This window comes from Equus caballus, chromosome 10, assembly GCF_041296265.1.
Source record: "Equus caballus isolate H_3958 breed thoroughbred chromosome 10, TB-T2T, whole genome shotgun sequence".
NCBI classification, from domain to species: Eukaryota; Metazoa; Chordata; class Mammalia; order Perissodactyla; family Equidae; genus Equus; species Equus caballus.
The window spans coordinates 91,352,651-91,378,107 of NC_091693.1; the positions used below are offsets into that span (position 1 = coordinate 91,352,651).

The 25,457-nt window shown below is 42.5% G+C and overlaps 1 protein-coding gene across 11 annotated transcripts in view; it reads right to left on the reverse strand.

Annotated features, from left to right (window-relative positions):
• REPS1 (RALBP1 associated Eps domain containing 1) overlaps positions 1-19,238 on the reverse strand; it is a 79,329-nt gene extending 60,091 nt beyond the window's left edge. For 2 of the 11 annotated variants that reach the window (XM_023651214.2, XM_023651212.2), the window contains exon 1: positions 18,798-19,216. In XM_023651214.2, the coding sequence (XP_023506982.1) occupies positions 18,798-18,950 (153 nt within the window). In that variant the 5' untranslated portion in view covers positions 18,951-19,216. Of the gene's footprint in view, positions 1-18,797 lie in introns of all 11 variants that reach the window. The other 9 variants (XM_070225566.1, XM_070225561.1, XM_023651213.2 and 6 more) reach the window with 8 other exon arrangements.
• Between the last annotated feature and the right edge of the window lie 6,219 nt (positions 19,239-25,457).

The following is a 25,457-nucleotide window of genomic DNA, read 5'->3' on the forward strand; positions in this document are numbered from 1 at the left end:
AATTTTATTCAGTTTGCTTACAACATTGTTAGGATGTAAATATATTGGAAAAGCAGTTAAGCAATGACATAAACGAACAAAAGGATAGGTAGGAGGACAACAAAAGTCTCAGAGTGAAGGTGAGGTTGTTCACAGATTTCTAAAGCCTATAAAAGCTAAGTCACGTTCTGAAAGCGGGGGAGGATGGAAGCACAGAAGCTGGGAGAGGGTACTGCAGATGAAGAAAGTAACACAGTGAAAAGAAACTTATAAAGAACAAGTAACTATGTGAGAAACACAACACAGATTTGTTGGGTTGGAACACAAAGCCATTTTAGGAGAACAATCACACACAAGACTAGGAGACCATGGCGGGGGCGGCCGGCGGTGTGAGTTGGTAGAAAACTTTTAAGGCTGGGTATGTATGACTACTAAGACCTGATGAGCTCTCCCTATCACTATGCATTTTATGAGGATGCTATGCTTTCCCTCCAAAAGAGTCAACTAAATTAAATGAGAAACTATTGACTTGTTTCCTTATTTAGATCATTTGTTTACCACTACTTGCTCATTGTCAAGTTCAAGAATTGGAAATTATACCTCTGAAAAGCAGAGAAATTCATGTGAATTTACCACTAAACTGAAACATGATACCTAAAATTAAGAGAACAGCTTTGAGGTACAATATCTTAAAGAAAAGTTATTAATATGCATGCTCACTGTATCTGACTAGAGTCACCTGACAACTTCAAAAATCTTAGCTAGCATACTCATAGTCTAATCGAAAGAACTATACCGTCTGGTCTCAAAGGTTCCATATAGTTCAAAAAGGCTTGTTCACTGTCGTTGGAATTTTTAAAGTGGTATGATAAAATAAAGAAGTTAGGCTAGGAGTCATCAATGTACTGATGAGGGGTGAAGCCCTGAAGTGCCATTAACCATAGGTTAATAGGTTCTGGTGCCTACCATAAACAGACTGAGATGAAGGGGACAAAGAAGGATAAGCTAACACTTGTCTTCCAGCTACTTGTCACCGATCAAGGGAAAAATACAAACAGGAGGCTAAAAGTGCGTGTTGTGTACAAATACAAACCCATAGAACACTGAGGGAAGACTACAGAAAGCGGATTATCCGGTGGGGATGTTTAGGGAAAAGTTCAAGGAAGAAGTAGAATGTCAAACTAAAACAAAAGAAAATATGAGTGGTATTTTATAAAGTTTTTGAACTATTAAGTCAAATATCTACTTTCATGAAAGACAACACAACATTATAGATATTCCTTGATGATTCAGATTACTTAAATATTACATCTGGATTAAAAATCATGAAGGATGGGGCCAGCCTGGTGGTTGAGTGGTTAAGTTCACCTGCTCTGCTTCGGTGGCCCAGGGTTTCGCCGGTCCAGATCCTGGGCACAGACATGGCATCGCTCATCAGGCCATGCTGAGGCGGCGTCCCACATAGCAGAGCCAGAAGGACCTACAACTAGAATATACAACTATGTACTGGAGGGCTTTGAGGAGAAGAATTAAAAAAAAAAGAAGATTGGCAATAGTTGTTAGCTCAGGTGCCAATCTTAAAAAAAAAATTATGAAGGAAACCAAAGGGCTATAAAGAATGAGCTAGTCTGCAAAGATCTCAATATAGAGAACTCATCAAGAGAAGGATTTGCTCAGAATCCCAAGGAACAATAAATAAAACCTCAGTAACAGAGAATGTAAAAGAAAAATCTAGCATGAATTAGCCAAAAGTCTACATTGGAAAACATTTTGTCAGGAAGCAATCTGACTTCACTCCTACCCTCCATGAAATCCACCACTGAGCTCTGCACCCTGTGACAGACCACTCCTTCCACATACGCTCTCCTTGCTTCTCTGCTCATTTCCCTCCAAAGCCTCAAGCAGCTACCCAGGCTGGTTCTTGCTCTGTCCTTTCTTTCACTCATCAAAGTCATATGATGTTACTCATATCTATGGCATAAATGCACCTCTATTTCTATTTGATATCCTATAATTACATCACTCATTAATTCAACAAACAGTATTAAATGCCTATTATGCATCAGGGTGTGCCCCCAGGGCACCAAGTATGCAGAGGTGACTGTAGAGCTGTGGTTAGGAGATCCAAACCATGTTATCATCAACGTTCTCCCAAGTTTCAGAGTCCTCTGGAGATAAGCAGGCCCTCAAAAAAGCTAAACAAATGAATGTTATCTACATTTCCTAGAGGAGGTACTAACTTTGCTTTAGCAGATAAATTCTAATCTTTTAGAACATTATCTGTCTGTAAGTTTTATATAAAAATACAGTTGTGTTGCTCAATGACAGGGATGTTCTGACAAATGCGTCATTAGGTGATGCTGTCATGGTGTGAACATCATAGTGTGCACTTACCCAAAACCAGATGGTACAGCCCACTACACACCTAGGCTCTATGGTACTAACCTTATGGGACCAGTGTCGAATATGCCATCCATCATTGACTGAAATGTTGTTATGTGGCACATGATCTTAGTTTTAAATTTTATCCCTTTATTTTAATAGAGGTATTAATTTACTTAGAAAACTACTGAAAAAATCAGTGGCATCTAAATAAACATAGCAGAAGGATCTATTTTTAAGTTTTATTTACAAAAGTGTTCCAAGACACGTACCTGAAAGACATGGGTGGAGAAGACTTGTCACAAGTTAGACTCTAACAGGACACACGATAGTGCAGGACTCTGCAAGCTGGTGGGGGCCCTCAACGTGGTTTGTAAACGTCAAATAACTTTAAAAGAAATTTGGAACAACATAACTTGATAAACACACGCACACAAACACTTATACATACACTTACTAAAATAACATCATGCCATTTGCTCTATTAGTAACTAATAATTTTTAGATGAACATTATGTGGTGTTAAAAATTAAATGAGAAAAAATATGAATTTATCTTTTTATAACTTACAAAATGGGTAATGGATAACATTAGATCTGTTAAATTTTAATCCTGACTGTTTTTGGTAATCTCTCTTACAAAAGACTCACTATAATTAGTTTTCAGTGTTTTTATAATATTTATCGAAATTGTATAAACATGTTAATTTGTGATAGTACATGCAGTTAACTTTTTATAAGAGAAAATACTTATGTTTTTGCCTGCTTAGACTGTATAGTAGATATTTACATAGAATAAAGTATGTCTGTAGCTCTGAGGTTTTATTAAAAATATATTTAGGGGCCGGCCCCACGGCTGGGTGGTTAAGTTTGTGCGCTCCACTTTGGTGGCCCAGGGTTTTTTGTGGGTTTGGATCCTGGGTGTGGACCTGGCTTAGCTCATCAAGCCATGCTGAGGCGGCATCCCACATAGCACAACCAGAAGGACCTACAACTAGAATATACAACTATGTACTAGAGGGCTTCAGGGAGAAGAAAAAAAAAAGATTGGCAATAGATGCTAGCTCAGGTGCCAATTCTTAAAATATATATATATTTAAAGCATAGGATAAAATAAAAGTAAATATTTTAATGACAAAAAAGAAATTAGAGAATTCAGAATATTTTACAGATACATTACAGGGCAAAGATAGCATGGAAGTCAAACAATAAGTATTAATCATATAATATTTAGGAAATAGGGCATAGTGGTTAAAAACAGGACTACTTAAATCCCAGCTCTACCACTTACTTGCTGTGTGATCTTGGAGAAGTTATTTATCCTTCTGTGTCTTCATTTTAAAAATAGGGATAATAAACTGCACCCACTTCACAACACTGAGAATTTAATGAATTAATATTTGTAAAGGGGCACAAACAGCACCCAGCATATAATAGGCACTACATCATGCATTTACTATTACTATTATTATCTGAACTGGTTAGAATATGTATTAAAGTTAGTGATAAGCAAAAATACTTTTGGGGAAAAAAAAAGGACAAATTCATGCTCACTCATTCAATATTCAACAAATATCAACTACGAAGAATGTGCCACGTTCACGGTTGTGAACCAGATAGGCACAGTGACCCTGCTAGATTCTTGGAGCTTCGGAGTTTTCCAGCCCTGAGCTAACATCTGTTGCCAATCTTTTTTTTTTCCTCCCCCAAGCCCCCCAGGACATAGTTGTATATTGTAGTTGTAGGTCCTTCTGGCTCTGCTATGTGGGACACCACCTCAGCATGGCCTGATGAGCAGTGCTAGGTCCGCACCCAGGATCTGAACTGGGCCACCGAAGTGGAGCACGCAAACTTAACTACTCGGCCACGGGGCCAGCCCCCCATGTCTCTTTCATTCACTCCTGCATACTCAGTGCCCTGTGGACATACCCTGATGCATAATAAGTGTTTAATAGTGTTTGCTGAATTAATGAGTGATGTAATTATAGAATATCAAATAGAAAAAAGTATTCTGAATATATGGAGGATATATTCAGGATAACTGACCCTCAAGAAATTTATCCACAAATCTTTAAGAATCCACCAATTCTTGAGTATCGTAAGAGTACACATTTTCTTATTAATGATATGAGGACAACACTACCTCACAGGCTTCTTATAAAGATTAAATGAGATCTCACGTTAAATGAGAACTACAAAGCTGCAATGAGATGCTGATGCAAGCGGTAGGCTAGACTCCTAGCTGCTGTGAGGATCGAGGATCATTCCTCAGCCAAATGCAGTTACTTTGCCTTGGGGGTTGCTTGCAAATAGCTAAAACCTCTTACATTAAGTGTGCAAATGCCTTTTAGGTTTAACAGTTAAAGTGTCTTTTGGGTTGAACATCCAAGATTCAACTCTTTGGAGGCTGGGTTAATTTTAGGTAAAAAGACATTATACTTCCACATCCAGCTTGCCTTCCCAACAGGCTCAGGAGAGTTTCAGAAAAATTTCGAGGTCCTAGGTGAGAATACTTAAATCTCTAACAAAAGCGCAATTTACCATTTACTCTGAGAGGACATTTCAAATATAATGAAGTAAAGATTTCATCCGTCATTTTAGGGGAATGGCCTCATTCAGGAAACAGCACTAAGTCTGCACCAGCTTCTGAAGCCACCCAGCTGCTCCTCTCAAGCTTTCAAATGCCCCCTGAATCTTGTGCCCTCATGGACTGGACATGGCCTCTCAGCACAGCCTAAACTCAGCACACTGCCTCTCACAAAATAGGCCCCCTTCTCGTTTCTTTACTTCTGTTAGTGGTTATCATCATTCTGCAAAGTATGTAGGCTCAAAACCTCAGTCATCCTTTATTTTAGTCTTTTGGTGGTAAACTTCACTTCAGGAGGACAAATCCTCTAATTACACAGTAAAAGGGTGAAACAAAAGGCATTACAGATAGGATCAAAGAACTGCAGAGAATTATTAAGTTCATGCAACAAAAACAAGAAAAGGTATAAGGCTGGTTTTGAAGAACAATGGGAGGGGCCGGCCCTGGGCCAAGTGGTTAAGTTTGCACGCTCAACTTCGGAGGCCTGGGGTTTGCTGGGCTGGTTTGGATCCTGGGTGTGGACCTAGCACCGCTCATCAAGCCATGCTGAGGTAGTGTCCCACACAGAGGAACTAGAAGAAACTACAACTAGGATATACAACTATATGCTGGGGGGCTTTGGAGAGAAAAAAAAATGACAACAACGGGGAGATCTTTTATTACTATCACAGCCAAGAGGCCACAAATTGCGAGTTTTCCCATACAGAGAAGAGCCTGAGCAAATGGAGCTTATGTGGCCATCCATCCTTGAAGAACCAGACACCATGCCAGACGCTTACACGTGACTTCACTCTGGTATCAAGAAACGTTCGGATGTAGGGTTATCCTCATTCTACAGATGAGGAAACGGAAGTCTTCAAGAGAGGGGAAGTTAGTGCTCTGGGCAAGAGAGTTAACAAGCCCGGAGTGGCGACTCCCAACTGGAACCGTCACATTCCCAAGTCTATACTGTTTTGCATACACTTAATACTCGCTGACACAGAAAATGACAAAAGGGGCCCGCCCCATGGCCGAGTGGTTAAGTTCATGGACTCCGCTTTGGCGGCCCAGGGTTTCACCGGTTCGGATCCTGGGCGGAGACATGCCACCGCTCATCAGGCCATGGTGAGGCGGTGTCCCACATGCCACAACTAGAAGGACCCACAACTAAAATATACAACTATATACTGGGGGGATCTGGGGAGAAACAAAAGCAGGGGAAAAAAAAAAAAAAGAAAAAGATTGGCAACAGCTCCGCCAATCTTTCAAAAAAAAAAAGGAAAATGACGAGTGTTGTAATTAAATACTTTTCTATGGACTATAACTAAGCGTTTCAGAAAAAACATGAATTCTTCTAAATCAGCTATTAATAACATATAATATCAATAAACATTGTAGTTTACACCGTCAAACCTTGGATCCTTCCAGTCACAAAGGAGACATGAAGAAAAATCAATAATCCTGGAATAGCTTCAAGACAATAATTTCTTTTTCAAAGACACAGATAATTCTACTTCCACATACAACATTTTACATAATCCACAGACAAGAAGCAATAATCACTTGTAGATTGGCACGCTTAGCAACTATTTTTTACCCAAAGTATCATATTAATATAATTGTGAGGAGTGGGCCCAAGATCTATCCACCTATGCAAACTCAGCCGGGATATAGCAATTTAGAGAGACATAAAGACACCAAATCAGTGCCTCTAAGCAACATTAGAAGCTGTCAGCATACAAAGATTCATGATAGTGAAATTGATAATTTAAAGAGAAGAAAGCAACCAGAAGTAGTCTTGTAGATTGAAACTACTTTTTCATTAAACCTATTACTTATCAGGTATGATTACTTCCAACTCACATTATCTGTGAGGTATTACATTTCAGTAATTTTCCATAAAATTAAGATGCCGGAATTAAATGTATATAAACTCAGCATACCACCCAAACAATAGACAGAAATCGGTTGCTTCACTCTAAATCACAATCTTTTCAGCCCCTTCTAAATCTATTAAATAATGTACTTATAAAACAAGCTAGGGGCTGGCCTGGTGGCCAAGTGGTTAAGTTTGCGCGCTCTGCTGCGGCGGCCCAGGGTTTTGCCGGTTCGGATCCTGGGCACAGACATCAAGCCATGCTGAGGCAGTGTCCCACATGCCATAACTAGAAGGACCCACAACTAAAAATACACAACTATGTACTGGGGCTCTTGGGGAGAAAAAGGAAAAATAAAAAAAAACCAAAGAAACAAGTTAATACATATAAGGTAGGCAGAGCCAGCACACAAAAAACACAGAATAAATGTAAACCAGAATTATTATTTAAATAGTGGTGCTTCACGCAAATACTCTCTGTTATAATGAATCTTCATACGGTAATCTCCTCCACATATAATATCAATATATCAATCAATATACCAATATGAAATATATTCAAAACATAAATCCCTTACTCAATGCCAGATTACATTAGTTATTATGATGTTTTGTGATTAAGTTGTATTATATAGACAGCACAAAGGGCCTCCACCCCACTCACGGTCACATTCTCCAAGATGACTATTTCATGAATTCCCCTCACCCCCCAAATTGTCAAATTTTTAATTTACAGCTTTGAGGTATAATTTATACACCATAAACTTCAACCATGGTAAGTGCACAATTGATGGAGTTTTAAGAAAATTTATAGAGTCATGCATTATCACCACAATCCAATTTTAGAACTTTCCTCTCAACTCAAATATTTTCCGCCAGTATTTCTACTCCCGCCTTGTCCTTGGGTGACCACTGTTCTGCATTTTATATAGATTTGCCTTTTCCAGACATTTCGTATAAATGCAATCACACAATAGGTACTCTTTTGTGTTTGGCTTCTCTCACCTATGTTTTTAACATTCATCTTTGTTGTCACATTTATCAGTAATTTATTCCTTTTCATTATAGAATAGTATTCCATTGTATGGATATATCATATTTTGTTTATCCATTCACTATCTGATGAACATTTGGATCGCTTTCCCATTTTTGACTATTGTGAACAAGGCTGCTAACAGACATTTACAATTCTCCATGTGCACACGTTTTCATTTCTCTTGGGTAGGATCCTAAGAGTGGAACTGCTGGTTCGTCTGGTAAGCACATGTTTAACCTTTTAAGAAACAGCCAAATTGTTTTCCAAAATGGCTACACCATTTACATTTCCAAGAGCAGTGTATAAGGACTCCAATTTCTCTACAATACCACTACTATGTAATGTCAGTCTTAATTCTAGCCATTCGAGTGGGCATGTGAGAGCATATCATTGCGGTTTAATTTGCATTTCCTTAATGACTAATAGAACACCTTTTCACGTGCTTATTGGCCATTCATATCATCTCCAGTGACATATCTATTAAAGTCTTTTGTCCACTTTTAAGTTTTTTCCTTTATAATTGAGTTGTAAGATTTCTTTATATATTCTAAAAACCTTTACCATGTTTCTAAAAGGTAAATGTTTTCTGCTAGTCTGTGGCTTGTCTTTTTACTTTATCCTCTGAAGTGTAAAAGTTTTAAAAAATTTTAATGCAGTCCAATTTACCAGTTTTTCTTTTACGAGTCATGCTTTTGGTGTCATGTCTAAGAACTCTGCTAACACAAGGTCACAAAGATTTTCTTTCTATGTCATCAGTTAGAATTTTTATGGTCTTAGGTTTTACAATTAAGTCTATGATCCATTTTGAGATAATTTTTGTGTATCGTGCGAAGTATATACAACATTATGTCTAAGTCCATTTTTTTTAAAACATACAGATATCCAATTGTTCCAGCACCATTTGTTGAAAAGACTATCCTTTCCCCATTGAACTGTCCTGACACTTTTTCAAAAACCAAGTGATCATAAATATCATGGTTCATTTCTTGAGTCTCAATTCTGTTCCATTGATCTACATGCTTATCTTATGCCAATCATACTGTCTTGATTACTATAGATTATAGCACGTTTTAAAACTAGGTAGGGTAAGTCTATTTTATTTGTTTTCAAAATTGTTTTGGCTATTCTCGGTGCTGTGCATTTCCTTATAAATTTTATGATCAGCTTGACAATTTCTACAAAAGTCTACTGGAAGTTTGATAGAGATTTTGTTGAATTTATAAATCAATTTGGGGAGAACTGCCATCTTAACAAGATTCAACCTTCCAATCTATGAACATAGACTGTCTCTCCATTTATTTAAATCTTCTTTAATTTTTTGCAGTAATGTTTTGTAGTATAAACATCTTGGTGCTTCTTTTGTTAGTTTATTCCTAAGCATTTTATTTTTTTTGATGCTACCATGAATAGATTTTTTTCTCACTTTCACATTCAGCTTGTTCCTCACTACTAAACTGTTAACCTTGCCCAGGTTGTAGAAAAGGTAGACGCCATTACACTAGAACATCATAATTTCCTTCCACCAAATCTATATACCTACTTGCCTCTATATCCGTGTTCTCCCTTCTTCCCTTCTTTTAAAACTGAAGGAGTGATCTGTTTCCTATCAGAGAACTGTCCCTCTGGGCCCTCAGGATCCTGACCATGTTTGCTTTCTCAAGGACCTCTCTCCTAGCTTCCTTCCTTCTCTTATTAGTCCTAACAACTAAAATCATTCTGCAATATTTCTTATACTCAAAAAGCAAACAAACAGAAGACTTCCTTATATCCTCATACACCTCCAGCTTCTACTCTATATCTGTTTCCTTTCATAAGCAATCTTCTTTAAAAAGCTATCTATACAACCTATTTCTAGCTCCCGGGCCATCATGTACCCCTCAGGTCACTCACATCTGGCTTCCATCTCTACCAGTCCATGAAACTGGCTCATCAAAGTTATCGATGGCCTCCACGCTGTCAAATCCAATGGCTGTATTTCTGCCCACATCTTCTCAACCTCTCAGCCAAACTCAGTACAGTTAACTACCCTTTTCTTGAAATACTTGCATTATTTGGTATCCACGACATGATCCAATATACATTCCCAATTACCCTAAAGCATTCTGGCTGTCCTTCTTAGCCTCCGTACAAGAGGCCTTCTAGTTTACTCAACTTAGAAACGTGCGGTGTTCCTCAGGGTTCTATTTTAGTCAAACCTTCTTTCCTCTTTATAGTCTCTTCTTCAGTGATTTCACCTATTTTCATGGCTTTAAATATCACTAATACACTGATAATCTTCAAATTGACATCTCCAAGCCAAATATCTCTGGGTTCCTCAAGATTTGTTTATCCCATTGGGTAGAGGCCTACTTGACAATCTCACAGGCTTCTGAGAAGTCAAGATTGACAAAAGAAATCTCCTGAATTCGCCATTACCCCTCTACCAAAAGAAAACAAAAAAACCTCAAAAAATTCATTCCTCTCTCAGCCATCCAATAATGGTGACTTCCAGCAACATCCCTGAGTTCTTCCTCATCCCTTCTGTTCCATATCCAACCCATTATCATGTCCGCCTACTTCTACTACCTAAAAATATCTCAAATAAGCCCGCCCATCCCTCTCCATTCTACTGTCACCTCACTAATCTAAGTCATCATTATCTCCTACCTGAACTATGGCACATCCACTGGTCAGTCTGTTTCTGCTTGCCTCAGTATTCTCTTCTCTACACAGCAGGGTAATCTTTTGTGGAAATTAATACAAGAAACCTCAACTAAACTGGAGTCAGGAAGGCCTGTAGGACCGGCTCTCATGCCCTATCATACATCGTCAATTACGTCAAACAGGAAGAGACATAAACTTTGCATCTTGGACAGGACATAAAACTACTACTCAAGGAAGATTTCTCTCCCCACCCTGTGACAGCACAGCCAATGAGAAATGCCGCAGCTCAGCCAATGAGAATCGCTGCAGCTCAGCCAATGAGAAATGCCACAGCTCAGCCAATGAGAAACGCTGCAGCTCAGCCAATGAGAATCACCGCAGCCCAGCCAAGGAGAAACGCTGCAGCTCAGCCAAGGAGAAGCCACTGACGCCCTGAACTGCTATCATCTCCCAAAGGGCTTTCCTTTAGAACAGCCCCTCCCTACTCCCCCTTTTTCTCTATAAAGGCAGCTCCCCTCCTTTGTTCTCTGGATTTGCCTATGGTTCACCATGGCATGCGCATCCCAAGTTGCCATTCTTTTGGCTATTCCCAAATAAACTCATTTTGGGCAAGTTTGCCCTTTAAATGGACACTTCAAAAAAAAAAAAACAAAAAATCCCAATTCAGATGATGCTACTCCCCTGAACAGAAACTTTTAGTGTTTTAAAATCCAAACTCCTTAACACTGTGTATGAGGCCTTGCAGTATGTGGTCCTTGCCATTCTCCACTCTCGTCCATAATGCTCCAGCTTTTTACTTCCTCAAACACACTACCCTCTTCACAGCTTCAGGCCCTTCACATGCTGTTCCCTCTGGGAAATGTTTCACTCTCTCCGCCTTACCCCCACCCATGTCTCCTCAGAGAGGCCTTCCCTTACACCTAAGTAGGTCCTGAGAGTCTCCCATGAGTCTCTACTAACTGTACACAGTTCTTTTCCTTTTTAACATTAGCACAGGTTATAATCCATGAGGCAGGGAAGAGTTCTGATTTTTCACCACTGCATATACACCCGAAATATAAATAGTACCCAAGAAGAAGCATTTATGGAAAATATACAAAACTGATTTAAGAAAGACGCACGTTCAGCATTTCACAGGTCTGCTTGCTCTTCCTTAAAACTTTCTTCATGTAGAGGTCCATGGGATGAGTTTGACCAGCTTGGGGAAAGACTGGCAACCTCAAATGATTTGCAAAATTTTGTGTAACTATGTTTTCTAAGCAGATGTCCAGTATGTGCACAAGAATCTCAAAGGAATCCACAACCCAAAAGAAGTTATAAGGAGATACACGATCTAATAAATTCTGGCTTCATCACTTAACAAGATAGACTCAAATTCAACATAGAGTCAACTCTTGAAACAAAATGGGGAAGAGATATAGTATTTTTTTAAAAGCCTAAGTCTTATATTTTATCAAATCTCAATGAAATTTGGTATATGGTATGAATTTAAAAAAAGATTTCTGAGCCAAAGTTCTTATCATGTCCTGACTTTTATGTCATGTCTATATATGGAACCCATAAGACATAAATCCCTCAAACAGAAGTAAAGGAGGGAAGGCATAAGAAAACGCATCTATCACAGGAAAGGCTACAGAAAATGAACTGTATATGAAGGAAAACATTGGAAATGCCAAGTCTTATCAGCCATTCCAAATTCTCACTGGCCAAATACCTCGAAGATGGATCTTACAACCCCTAGATATAGAGTTAACTTCAGACTCTAGGCTGAGAGTCTCCTCTTCCAATCTCCCAGAGAATGTAAAAAAAATCAAAATAGAAATATTTCCAGTGTCAAAATAGCTGAGCAACTAATTTCAAGTCTGTATGCTACTTTCTTAAAGGTGTGGCTAGATGGAGTGCCATCCCCACACTATAACACTCTTGTTTGAAAAATCCAATCCAATCACCTCATGTGGTGAGAACTAAAACCCAGCCATTAAGGAATTTGTTCAAGGTCACAAAGCTTGCTAAAGAGAGGACTGGAACTAGCCTCCCTCCGTCAGTGCTCCTATACCACCTTCTCAAACTCTTTGATAGCTCCATCAAAATGCTAGCATGAATTCTCAAAATACTAAGACTCTCACTTTGTGCTATTGGTTAAAAAAAGAAAAAGAAAAGACTACAAGCAGCATGATACCGGACAGAGAAATTTTAAAAGTAAATGACCCTACAGAAAGCCATTAAGTGGGCTGGCCCAGTGGCGCACCGGTTAAGTGCGCACTTCTGCTTCAGCGGCCTGGGGTTCGCCGTTTCGGATCCTGGGTGCTGACATGGCACCGCTTGGCACACCATGCTGTGGTAGGTGTCCCACATATAAAGTAGAGGAAGATGGGCATGGATGTTAGCTCAGGGCCAGGCTTCCTCAGCAAAAAGAGGAGGTTTGGCAGATGTTAGCTCAGGGCTGATCTTCCTCAAAAAAAAAAAGAAAGCCATTAAGTGTGACTCCCTTCACAAACAGTATGTTTTTCAATTGTGTATATGAAAGTGTCTGATTAAGGCAAGATTATTTTTGTAGTTTGTTATATTATTTTAGTAATTTAGAAATTAAAACTTTTAAAAGAGTCACTTGGGGGCCAGCCCCATGACCATGTAGTTAAATTGGTGCACTCTGCTTTGGTGGTCTGGGGTTCCCCGGTTCGATCCTGGGCATGGACCTAGGCACCACTCATCAAGCCATGCTTTGGTGGCATCCCACACAGAAGAACTAAAATGACTTATAACTAGGATATACAACTATGTATGCACTGGGGCTTTGGGGAGGGGCAAAAAAAAAGTCACTACAATATCAAACCTTACATTTACTTGTATTAAGTCTATAGCTTTTAATGCACAAATAAGGCTCTGTTTCCCTATTTTAACCTTATCACTAATGAGTAGATCTTATAATTGAACAAATTTCAAAAGAAAGACAAAATGGTTTATACTTCATTGTTCTCACTTTCCCCCTATTAAATTAATGTTATTCAAATATTCTACCAAGATATTGCTTAACACAAATGACCTAAAAGATTTTTTCAGCTTCATTAATAGGGTACATTGCTTATAATCTTCAATAAAAGAACAGTTGGTACTCAAACCTGTTATTAGCTATTACACATTCAAAATCTGTATGAAGTTTTAAAACATTTCCCAAATAGAGGCTTTATGTAAAAGCTAAGAAAACACACTGATTAGTAGGGTGAATAGCATACCTTCCCTAATCTTTAAAAAGTAAAACAGCAGCTGGTCCCATGGCTGAGTGGTTAAGTTTGTGCCCTCTGCTTCAGCGGCCCAGGGTTTCGGTGGTTGGGATCCTGGGTGCGGAACAAGCACCATTCATCAAGCCATGCTGATGTGGTGTCCCACACAGCAAAACTAGAAGAACCTACAACTAGAAAATACAACTATGTACTGAGGGGCTTTGGGGAGAAGAAAAAAAATAAAAAGACTGGCAACAGATGTTAGCTCAGGGCCAATCTTAAAAAAAAGAAAAAAAAGGAAAATAAATCACTTCTGGAAAAGGTGATCTTTAAGCCACTGAGTATATTCTTGCTCGGGAGACAACAAAATTCCTCACAATTAAATCCTATAAGCCAGACTTTTCTATCCCTAGTCCTGCTCCTCTCTGGTGTGGAACATCATTCCATAAAGCTTTTAGCTCATTCACTTTGTCTAATGACACACTGTCTCCAAAAACAAACCCTTAAACTCAGAATAGGCTTTATTTTACTCCGCTAGTCCAAAACAAGCGTAATGCACATATCTTAAGACGTTGGACAGTTGTCGTAGATTAAAACTGCATTTCTGTGTGCCCAGGATACCAACCACAAGAATCTCCCTATCTCTCTTCAGTGGCTGTGCTTCAAGACATCATCATATGTGAAATCATCTACTACACAAAGAAGGGGATCGATACATAACTCAAAATCAATAATTTAAAATCTCTACCCTTCATAAGAACTAGGGGGAAACCAATCATGTAAACAGTGAAAGTAAGAAAGAGCTGAGAGTTGGCAAGGAATAACAGTAAAGGAGAAATACTCTATTCACTAACAAGTTATTTAACTTCTCTGCCTATCAAGCTCCTAGTTAATAAACAAGAATACCCACTTCACAGGGTTGTTTCAAGAATCAAATGAGTTCTTGCACGAAAATGATCTGCCCGGTAAAAGGAACATTATAGGCACTCAACAAACGCCAGCTCCTTCCTCCTTCAATGCTTTGGGCCCTCTGTTCTTTGTTCTCCAGGCTCAGTCCCCCAGATGACTCAGCCTTCTCATGACCTTTATTAGGAAATGCTGAAAACTAAGACATTCATCAAAGCGCTGATGTGTACATGCATGCTGACAGTGCAAGAAGCTGTGTGTCTTCTACTCCCAAGATACTTAGGTGAGAAAGGCAGAGGAAGAGATCCCAAACACCTGAACTTCACGCTAATAACCAGTGCTCAGGGTGGACAAATCTCCATGAGCTTCTACCATCTCGTGGAGATGTGCACTGCCATCTCGAAATGCCTGAACTCAAACTCATCATCCCATCATCAACTCTTTAAACATCAGGCCCTCTCCCCATTCCTTTTTCTTTTAATTCTTTTTTTTTTTTTTGAGGAAGATTAGCCCTGAGTTAACTACTGCCAATCCTCCTCTTTTTGCTGAGGAAGTCTGGCCCTGAGCTAACATCCATGCCCATCTTCCTCTACTTTATACGTGGGATGCCTACGACAGCATGGCTTTTGCCAAGCGGTGCCATGTCCGCACTTGAGATCCGAACCGGCAAACCCTGGGCCGCCAAGAAAAGGAGTGTGCGAACTTAACCGCTGCACCACCAGGCAGGCCCTCCTTTTTCTAATTATGAGTGGTGTCCAGCAGAGACTGATCCTTGCCCTATTCCTCTCTCATCTAAACACCACCAGGTAACACAGGCCCATCAGGTCTACCTTCGGAATCTCCACTGTATCTCTAGCCTCACTTTCTGTCCTGCTGCCACCACCAGAGTCCAGGTCATGATTTCTCAATCCTGGCACTAGTGACATTTTGGCCCAGATAATTCTTTGTTGTGGGGGCTGTTCTGTGCATTGCAGCCTGCTTAGCAGCATCTCTCACCTCTATCCACTAGATGCCAGTAGATCTGCTCCCTTCCACCCCCATGAAAACCAAAAAAACGTCTCCAGACAGTGCCAAAGGCCCACTGGGGGGCAAAATCCTCCTCTTCATTGTGTCTGCACTCCCACATTTCAGTGCCTGGGCCCAGTTTCTCACCACTTCATACATACACCAGAGAATCAGTCCCCAAATTCGTCTCCAGCGTCTTCCCTCTAATGTCTGTTGCACTGGCCTCCTAAAGCACTGCCTTTATGAGTCATTTCTCTTAAATCTACAACTCCCTGTTACCTTCACAATTAGTTCAAAGCTCTCCACCCAGCCTTGGTAATCTGGCCTCAGTTAAGCATTATCCCACAAAGTACCTCACATAGTGGCTACTACAGCCTTTCAATAACACAGACCTGTTCATTCAGAACCTCCTTTTCCAGTCGTCTGCTGTCGCCCTGGTCTGGATGCCCATTACCCAGCACCCACACCAGACGATGCCTGGTTCTCCTTTCCCAGTCTCTCCTCTCCCTCACTCCAAAACTATCAATGAGTCTACACTGCCTATTGAAATATGAAATCTTCCCCCTGTTCCTTAGATTCTTTCCTAATATCGTCTCTTTCTAACTCTATGTCCCATTATTCCCAAAACACACTCTACCTTACGCAAGACCTGACTACCTGCTCGTCCTTGAAAAGGCCCCCATCCTTCTCACCTTTGGTTATGTTTTCTCTGCCTGAGTCCTCTTTGTTCCACTGCCCTCCCTCCACACTAACTGAAAGTCCATCTGAATTAAGTCAAGAAGCCTTTCCTGATCATACGTCCTTTATGCCTCCCCATGACGTTCACATTCTGTGTTACGTTACACACGTGCATTCCTGCAGATTACAAGGTCCTTGAAGGCCTCTTACTCCTGAGGTCCTGCCCTGCCCAGCCTGGAGCTAAGTAAATATTACGTATGAGTTGCCCCAAATGTTTCCCACTTAGAAAGCAAAGGGCATGTGTTTTCGGACGATCCCAAATTCCTTTAAGAGAATTAAGTCCACGTTCTCCTTTTGTCTCAAATTTTATGTCTGAGTCCAATTTTTAAGTACAATGCCTTCAAGATACCCAGAATGCTATTTAGTATATATTATTATAAGAATTCTTCCTTGGAGGCCAGCTCTGTGGCAGAGTGGTTGAGTTCGCATACTCCACTTCGGCGGCCCAGGGTTTCGCCGGTTCGGATCCTGGGCGCAGACATGGCACCGCGCATCAGGCCATGCTGAGGCGGTGTCTCATGTAGCACAACCACAGGCACTCACAACTAGAATATACAACTATGTACTGGGGGCTTTGGGGAGAAGGAAAAAAAAAAAAAGAATTCTGCTTCAGGGAATTCCTACTGCTTTCAACTTGTAACTGAATCCTGAATATTTATGCTATTTAAGCTCTCTTTATACAAAAAGGCAATAGAAATTTATTTGTGAATGTCAAAAAAGTTGAGCAAAACATGAAAACATCTTGGGTTGGATTAAACAAATTTCAAGCAAAGGTTAATTAACGCTAATTTGTCTATTCCTAAACAATACATTTAAAATCCTAAAGTCTTTGTGCACCACTAAAAATATGAAAGTCAGTTTATTTCAGCTCGCCCCCACCCCCCAGCACAAAGACATAAACCAAAATAGAACACGGGAGGTTTCTCCTCAATTTCAGCTCCTAGATGACTTGAAGGTATCTTTTGTTATTTCTACAGAAAGAGCAGTATCGTTAAGGAGCATGTTCTGACCAGACCTCTTTCTGTAAGCCTAACTCGAAAGCCATGAGCAGAGTGTAGTACCCTACACCGCCACCATGGTTCTTCAGCAGGGGTCAGCAAACTGCAGGCCCTGCTTTGTACGCCCCTGAGCTAAAAATGGTTTTTACATTTTTAAAGGGTTGTAAAAACAAAGAACATTCAACAGAGACGGTACGTGGCCAGCAAAGCCTAAAATAATTACTCTCTGCCCCTTTTCAGCAGCATCAATTTGAGACTCCTAGCTGTTGGTTTGTAAGACACTCAACTTTTCCTCCTGAGATTTTAAACAAGCAATACAAAACATACGAGATTATTCCAAAAGGTGGGACTAATTCAACTTAGCCACAGTTAATGCACACGTAACTTCTAAGACAGGCCCGGTGGACATTTTTATACTTCCCATAATTTCTGTTAGAAGGAACCTGACTCTCATTCTATGGTGAGCACACTTATGCTCGAGGAGTGAAAGTGCCTGGCCCAAAGTTGCACTAGCTAACAACAGAGTGGAGTCAAAACTCCTGACCCAGTGCTCTCTGCAGTGCACGACATCAAACCTATGCACACGGTTTTAAGTTTTGGAGATCTGGATAACTGGCTTCCATCACAATAAAGATGAAAGCTTCAAACCTGTTCCTTATATGCTGTCTAGGCCGACTCTTACTAGCAGCTCGTTAACATTAAGCAGAGTAACGTTAATGCTCAACACAGGCATTCGACAAGAGCTTCCAGGAAGCCGTCTATTTTAAAAACCGATGTGACACAGAAAGCCTAACACTTGCTCTGCTTGCTCCTCTAATGCTAGAGATGGAGGCGAAGGCGCACGTTCGACTTCCAGCTATTCATTACCTATCTCCCAACTCAATCCACAGGTTCCACCAAATGTTATTGAATGCCAATGGAAAAACTGTCCAGTTTACATCAGCCACACGTTCTATAGTTAATCACAACTTCTTTTCATATCTACTTGCACCCTAGCAGCCAGAAGTTCAAATTTTTTAATCTCCCTAAAATTTAGCTTCCTTAAAAAAACTGCTTCTATGATTCCTAAATCTATAAAACCCACTTTGTGGCGTCTGCTCGGTTAATCCAAGCATCAAAAAACACTTACTTATAGTGATAACCTCACTACCCCGCAGGACCCGAAGAGCTATGGATGTAGGACCAGGATCTAGGACCCAAAGGCACGGTAACAATCCCAGATCCTCCATCTGAAGTTGCTCTTTCCCTGCCAAAAAAGAGACTCGGAGGGCAGCCGAGAGACAGGAGTCGGGCTCCTCAGACAACACACGGCCCCCGGCCCCCGCAAGACTTTTGTCCCCGAGGGCGAGCCTCCGCCTCGACCGCGGCGCGACCCGGCCGCCCGTACCTGCGTCCCCCACGCCATCCCGGGGACCTGCCCCCCTGCCCCCCGCCGGCCCCCGCCGCACCTGGACCACCACCTCGTGCGGCAGCTGCGCGGCCCGGAACAGCTCCAGCACGCGCCCGTTGGCCGCCACCTTCTTGGTGCTGTCGACGTCGCAGTAGGAGAAGAGGTCCGCGTAGTACTTCTGCTCCGCGTCGCTCAGCGTCAGGCCCTCCATGGCCAGGCCGGGAGGCCGCAGTCCCGCGGCGCCGCGGGTTCGAGTCTCCGGCTCCCGCCGCTCCCCTCCGTCGCGCTGAGCAGCGCTTCCGGAAGGCCGCGGGGCCGCGGGGCTAAAGTCTCGGGGGCTCGGGGCCGAGCGCGACCGCCGCTCCGCCTCCCGCCGCCATGGACGCGCCGCCGCCGGCCGCCGCGCCTGACAGCGGCCCGGACCCGGATGTGCGCCGACCGCGCGGGGGAGAGAGCGCCGCCGCCCGGGAGACGGGCGCAGCGCCCCCTGGCGGCCGGGCCCGCGCGGAGGCCGGCGGCGGCACGCGGACGGCGGCGTGCGCGGCCGGAGCGCGGGGCTGCGGGGCTGCGGGGCCGCGTCGGGGTGGGCGCGGCTGGCGGAGGCCGCTGAGCGTCGCGCGGCGTCTCTGCGCGCTCTGAGGGGCGGCCCCGGCCGTGGGGACGGGGACTTGTCTCCCAGTCTGGCTCCCGGCCGTGTGACCTGGGGCGGAGCACCGGCACGTTGTCCTGCTTGTCCGAGTCGTCCCGGTCGCCGGGAGCGTGTAAACTTACGCCGTCGCCCCCGCGAGGCTGTGCCGGCCGGGCCCCGGGCTCCCGCCGCCCCGGCTCCTCCTTCGCGGGGCCCGCGGCTGCGCGGGGCGGCCGGCACCTGCGCGCGGAGCGTCTGAGAGCTCCCAGGTAGCGCGTCCTGACGGGAGCTTGTTCTTGCGAACGTGAAACGCTGCAGAAACATCTGCCGACGCAGAAGTAGACAGATTTTTCCGTTTGAGTTTTATTTTGTCTTCTGCGTGTTGCTCCCTACAGTGCTGATCCTACAAATGACCCTTGGGAGGAAATTACTGGAGGTTCACAATCCTTTATGTGGAATTTCAAAATGGAGAGAGCTCTGAAAGCCCAAAGATTTTTGTAACGCTTCCGCAGCAAAACCCCCCGTGCCTCATTTGGAGTCAAAATCTCAGCTAGACTCACATGAGGCCATTTATGGGCTTTGTATGTGCCCTTTACTGTCGATGTTTATTCATTTTCGTCCAGGCCATAATGGGATCTTAATATCACACAGTTACAGGCATTGTATTCTTTCTGTTTTTAAAAAAGATGAGGGACTGTGGAGCTGTATCTTCTAACTTGAATAGTAGCATTTTATATATAACATGCCATTAATCTCGTTTCCCCATCTCTAAACCTTTCGGTTTGCCACAGCGACCCCTCATATACCCTCCCCCCCCGGACACCTACCAGAGGTGATCAGAGCCCCACAGGTGGGCTGTCTCCCACGCACATCAGGGTAAGGATTGGCTCCCAGATGCCCTCAGCGTCTTTTTCTCCAACCCCTTTCCTGGACCTTGAAGCTCTTCCTTGCCCCAGGGACTTTGTTTCTGTCACCTGAAATGGCTTGTTGTCTCACCCCTTTCAGGTCCCTGTTCATATGTCACCTCAGAGAGACTGTCCATCAACACCTGATCTCTAGCCCTACCGCCTGGCTCTATCCCCTTGTCTGATTATTTTTCTTTATAGCACTTTTCACTACCTGATATTAACATATATATTTGTTTACATTTTAAAATTGAGACGTAATTAACATACGACATTGTATTGAAGTGTACAACATAATGATTTGATATATGTAGATTTGCAAAATGATGATTACAATAAGTTTAGTTAACACCCATCACCACACATAGTTATGTTTTTTTTCTTGTGATCAGAACTTTACAATCTACTTTCAAAGACTTTCAGATACACAATGCTGATTGTTAACTGTAGTCCCCATGTGGTACTTTACGTCCCCAGGACTTGTTTGTTCTTATAACTGGAAGTTTGTACCTGTTTATGTTTTTAACAGCTAACAGTCACTGAGTGCTCACTGTGTTTCTTGCGCTGCTCTAAGTGTGTAATCACCATGTTAATCATAACCCGGTGAAGTAGGCACTGTGAGTATTTTTATTTGACAAATGAGGAAACCGAGGCACAATTGGGTTAAGTAACTTATCAGTGATATTGTTATTAAGTGGATCTGGGCTTCAAAACCCGGGGAGTCTCAACCCCCAAATCACAATCCTATAGTGCTTTTCTTTCCTGTTTATTAAGTCTGCCAGCTGCCATCCCTGTGTTTACCAGAAAATATTTGTTCATTGCCATAGTTCCAAGGCTCAGTGTGGCACATAGTGCTCATCAAGAATCATTTGTTGAATGAATGAATGAACAAATGATGTGACCAGCTGGTCAGTACCCTAATCTCCTAGTTTGGCTCCCTTAATTCAGGCAACCTCCAGCTCTGTTTCTCTTTAGCAACCTAGAATAATTATAGGATTGCTTCGCTTCCAAGTCTGGGCTTCTGAAACTTCCATCTCAATCTATAATGCACTGTCGTTTTACTCTCTCCTCCTGTTCCTCGAATAAGCTGCTCATTATAACCTTCAATTTCTCCTCCCTCTATCCCACAACATATTTTACGTATTCAAAAACACACTTTGAGCATCTTGTGCCAGTGTAAACAAATTACATGATTTTCTCCTTGAGGCTCATCCAGCCTGGGGGCCTTGTCAGCATGTCAAGGACGCTCTGCTGGCACCCTGGATTCCTTCGTATGTTGTCCTTCCCCCTTCCCCTTGCCAAATGCTGCATTGAATTGGCCACAAGTATGTAAGATTCAGCATGGATCTTGAGAACGACTCTTCCTGTGGTCCTATGGCTCTGTGAGGCTTTCCTGACGCATCATAATAGGACACGGAGTAGGAGTTTTCCTGTTGACGATGAAAGCCGAACTCAGGACAAAAAGTCACCAGTACCATGTGTTCTAAAGAAAAACAACAATGTCAGACCCTCTCCCCTCAGCCACAGACCCACTCCCCAGGGCAGGAGAAGAATCCTGAACATCAGAGCACCTCCACACAAACAGATATTCCCTGTGGAGAGGGGAGCTAAAACCAGCCTGAGCAGAGGGGAGGCCTTTCTGGCCCCCAGCTGAATAACAGGTGAGTTTAGTGCTGGACAGTCTGACTTTTCACAGGTGAAAGAGATTTTTCTCTGTGTCTGTGACTTAAATTTATATTTTGAGGTAGGAAGGGAAAGAAATGATTTAACACACAGGCCCTTTGAAGTCAAAGTTTAATTTCTTTCCTATACATTTCTTGTCATATCAAGTTTAGAAGGTGACATCATGAGAAAGCTATTTTAAAACTGATGGTCTTGGGGCTGGCCCAGTGGTGTAGTGGTTAGATTTTGGCACTCTGCTTGGGCGGCCGAGGATTCCCCAGTATGGATCCCAGGCACAGACCTACACATGGCTCGTCAAGCCATACTGTGGTGTCCCATATACAAAATAGAGTAAGTTTGGCACAGATGTTAGCTCAGGGCCAATCTTCCTCACTAAAAAAAGAAAATAGAAAAACCCAGATGGTCTATATTATATAGCTACAAATTTAAAGATTCTGGTTTTCAGGTAAGATCAAATAGCCATTACTGCCAGCAAATATCAACTTTTTTTTTTTTTTAACTGGAAATCTTTACGTTTTTAAAATAAATTAAATTCAGTAAAATTCATTGTTTCCGGTATATAGTTCTACGAGTTTTGACAAATGCATATGGTCATGTAACCACACCAAAACGAGATGCAGAACTGTTCTGTGACCATCTCAAAGTTCTTTTGTGCTGCCCCTTTGTACTAACTCTGCCCTCTACCCTCAGCCCCTGGCAACCACTGACTTGTGTCCTGTTTCTATACTTTTGCCTTTTCCAGGATGACATGTAAAAGTAATCATGTGGTATGCAGCCTTTTGAATCTGGATTTTTTCACATAGCATAATTCATTTTAGATGCTTCCATGTTCTTGCTTGTATAGTGGTTCACTTTTTTTTATTGCTAAATGGTATTCCAATGTATGGATGATTAGAGTTTGCTCATCCATTCACTACTTGAAGGACACTTGGGTTGCTTCCAGCGTTGGGATATTATTAATAAAGACACTGTAAATGTGTGTACACAAATTTTTGTGTGAACTGAAGTTTTCGTTTTTTTCTTGGGTAAATATCTAGGAATGGGATTCTTGGGGCATATCGTAAGTATATATGTAACTTTAAAAGAAACTGCCCAACTGTTTTCCAAAATGGCTGTACCATTTTGCATTCCCACAAGCAATGTATAGAATTTTAGTTTCTCTGCATCCTCACAAACCATTCTGATGAGTGTATAGTGGTAGCTCACTGTGATTTTAATTTGCATTAATTGGCAAATAATATTGAGTATCTTTTCATGTGCGTATTTTCCATCTGAATATCTTCTATGGTGAAGGGTCTATTCAAAACTTTCCTATTTTTCACTGGGTTGTTTGTTTTCTTATTGTTGAGTTTTGAAAATTCTTTATACATTTTTGACACAGGCCCTTTGACAGATACGTGATTTGCAAGTATTTTCTGCAGGCTGTGGCTTGCCTTTTTATTCACTTAGTAGGATCTTTTGCAGGACACAATTGTTAAATTTTGGTTTAAGTCCAACCTAGTGGTGACTCTGAAAGACAATAGTGAGGGAAAATTCACTGAATTTCAGTTGGTGCACCTGGTCATTAGCTTCATGGAAAAGAGGTGGCCCAAGGTAAGAACATACATTAACCACGGACATATGATACATGGGCAGTGACGTGCTTGGGCTGGTAGGGCAGCAGCTTGGAGGATCAGGGAGGAGGAGGGTCTGGGGGGAAATTGTGGGGTTGAACCTATGGGAAGGGGCATGTGGTGTGAATATCTCTGTGTTGTGTGTTCACACCTACCAGAAAACATCCACTATGGAGCAGGCACAAGACATCCAAGTGGACAAAATGACCTGGCTGCTTGGTGTCAGGCAGCCTCTGTGACCAGCTGTCCCAGGTGGCACGTCAGCTCAGAAACCGAATTGCCCACTTCCACGGAGGATTCAGAGTGAAGCTCTCCCTGCTCTGAGGGAGAGCTAAATTTTCAGTTTTTAATTAACAAATTAATTTCTAAATTATCAAGATCTGTTGTGAAAATGCCACAGGAGAAGAAGGCAACGTGAAGGGAGACAATGCCTCCGAGGGAAACGAGAAGTAGGAGAGGAGGGGTTTCCCTAGGAGAGGGGCTTTCCAGAGGGCCCTTGGGAGTCTGGGAGTTGAGCTGAGAGAAGCAGCCTAGACGGCTTTGGGCTGCTGCTCCAGAAAAGCAGAGAGAGCAGACCTCGGAGAGGACTCCCAAGAGGGGCACTGTCGGAAGTCCCAACAGTCGGAAGTCTCAGAACCCCTGACTCCTTTGGAGAAGCCTCTCACCCGGAATCAGGGACCAGAGCAGTCAGCTCTCTGTCCACACCCAGTACGCAGGCTGACTCCCTGTGTCATTACCCTCGTGGGGCCCCCTCCTCTCTTGCAGTGACCCAGAATATCCATACCTCCAAGAGCAAAGCACAGGGGCTCTGCTCTTATTTCGGGGGCGCAGGGGAGGTGGGAAGTCCCCTGTACTTGGTTAGGAGCGGAACCAAAGAAGTTTAAAATCAGCCTGGGCTGAGATAACACCGACTTCCCTGTTACCTGTTTGTTTTCCCTCAGGCCGGCCAAGCTGCGTCACCCCTACACCCATTTGCCACCAACACGTTTCAGTCCTCAGAGCAAACCATTGAATGCAAAATATAAATGTCAATTGATATTCCAGAAAATTTTCAGAAACACCACTCCTTTCTCTTTCTTTGTGCACCCTTGTACCACATTGGATTCTGCCTTGCTTACATTCTACCTTTTTTCTGAACTTGTCCTTGATATTAGACCCCCCGCAGATTTGGTGCTCCTTATACTTTTGGCCCTTTGGAATTTAGCTGTCCTGCATGATCTTGACTTTTCCTACTCCTACAGCCTCAGTGTCTCCTGTCCTTCATGGAGCCCAGGCCAATGCCTGCCCCTTGGCCAGTGCCCTGATCAGCTTGTGTTCTTCCCTCAGTTCACCCTAAGCCTGAGGACAAAGTCCAGGTTATTGTTACCACTGCCCTGTTTCCAGTTAAGCCTACCTGTAAGGTCCACCTGTCAAGTTCCTGAGTTACCACACAAGTTAGTTTCCTGAACCATACTGGTTTTCTGCAATGTCAGAGGAAGAACTTGTCCTTTGTTCTAAAAGTGGAAAACCAGGCCCTGGGTGAGCTGCTGTTTCAGGTTAGTCTGAGAGCTCAGACTGGGTTTAAGACACACCCTTATGTATTCTCTTGAGCACCTGCTATGGTTTAAAATGACCCTTTTGCAAGTCCCAGAATTTCTCGTCCTGCTGATGGGAAGGAGGCTCAGGGGGTTCCTACACACCCACACAAGCTTAAATTACAGATTAACTCCTAGGTAGCTAAATAGAAGGTTGGGTTACCACATCTGCATAAGATCAGAATTTTCTACTGGAACAGCATGACAATTTCCTTCAGCTTCTGAGGTCATTACAAAATGCAAGTCAGCAAAAGGGACATGGCACCCACCCTCTTATCTTGAAACTAGGCTGTAACACACACATCCTACCTACCG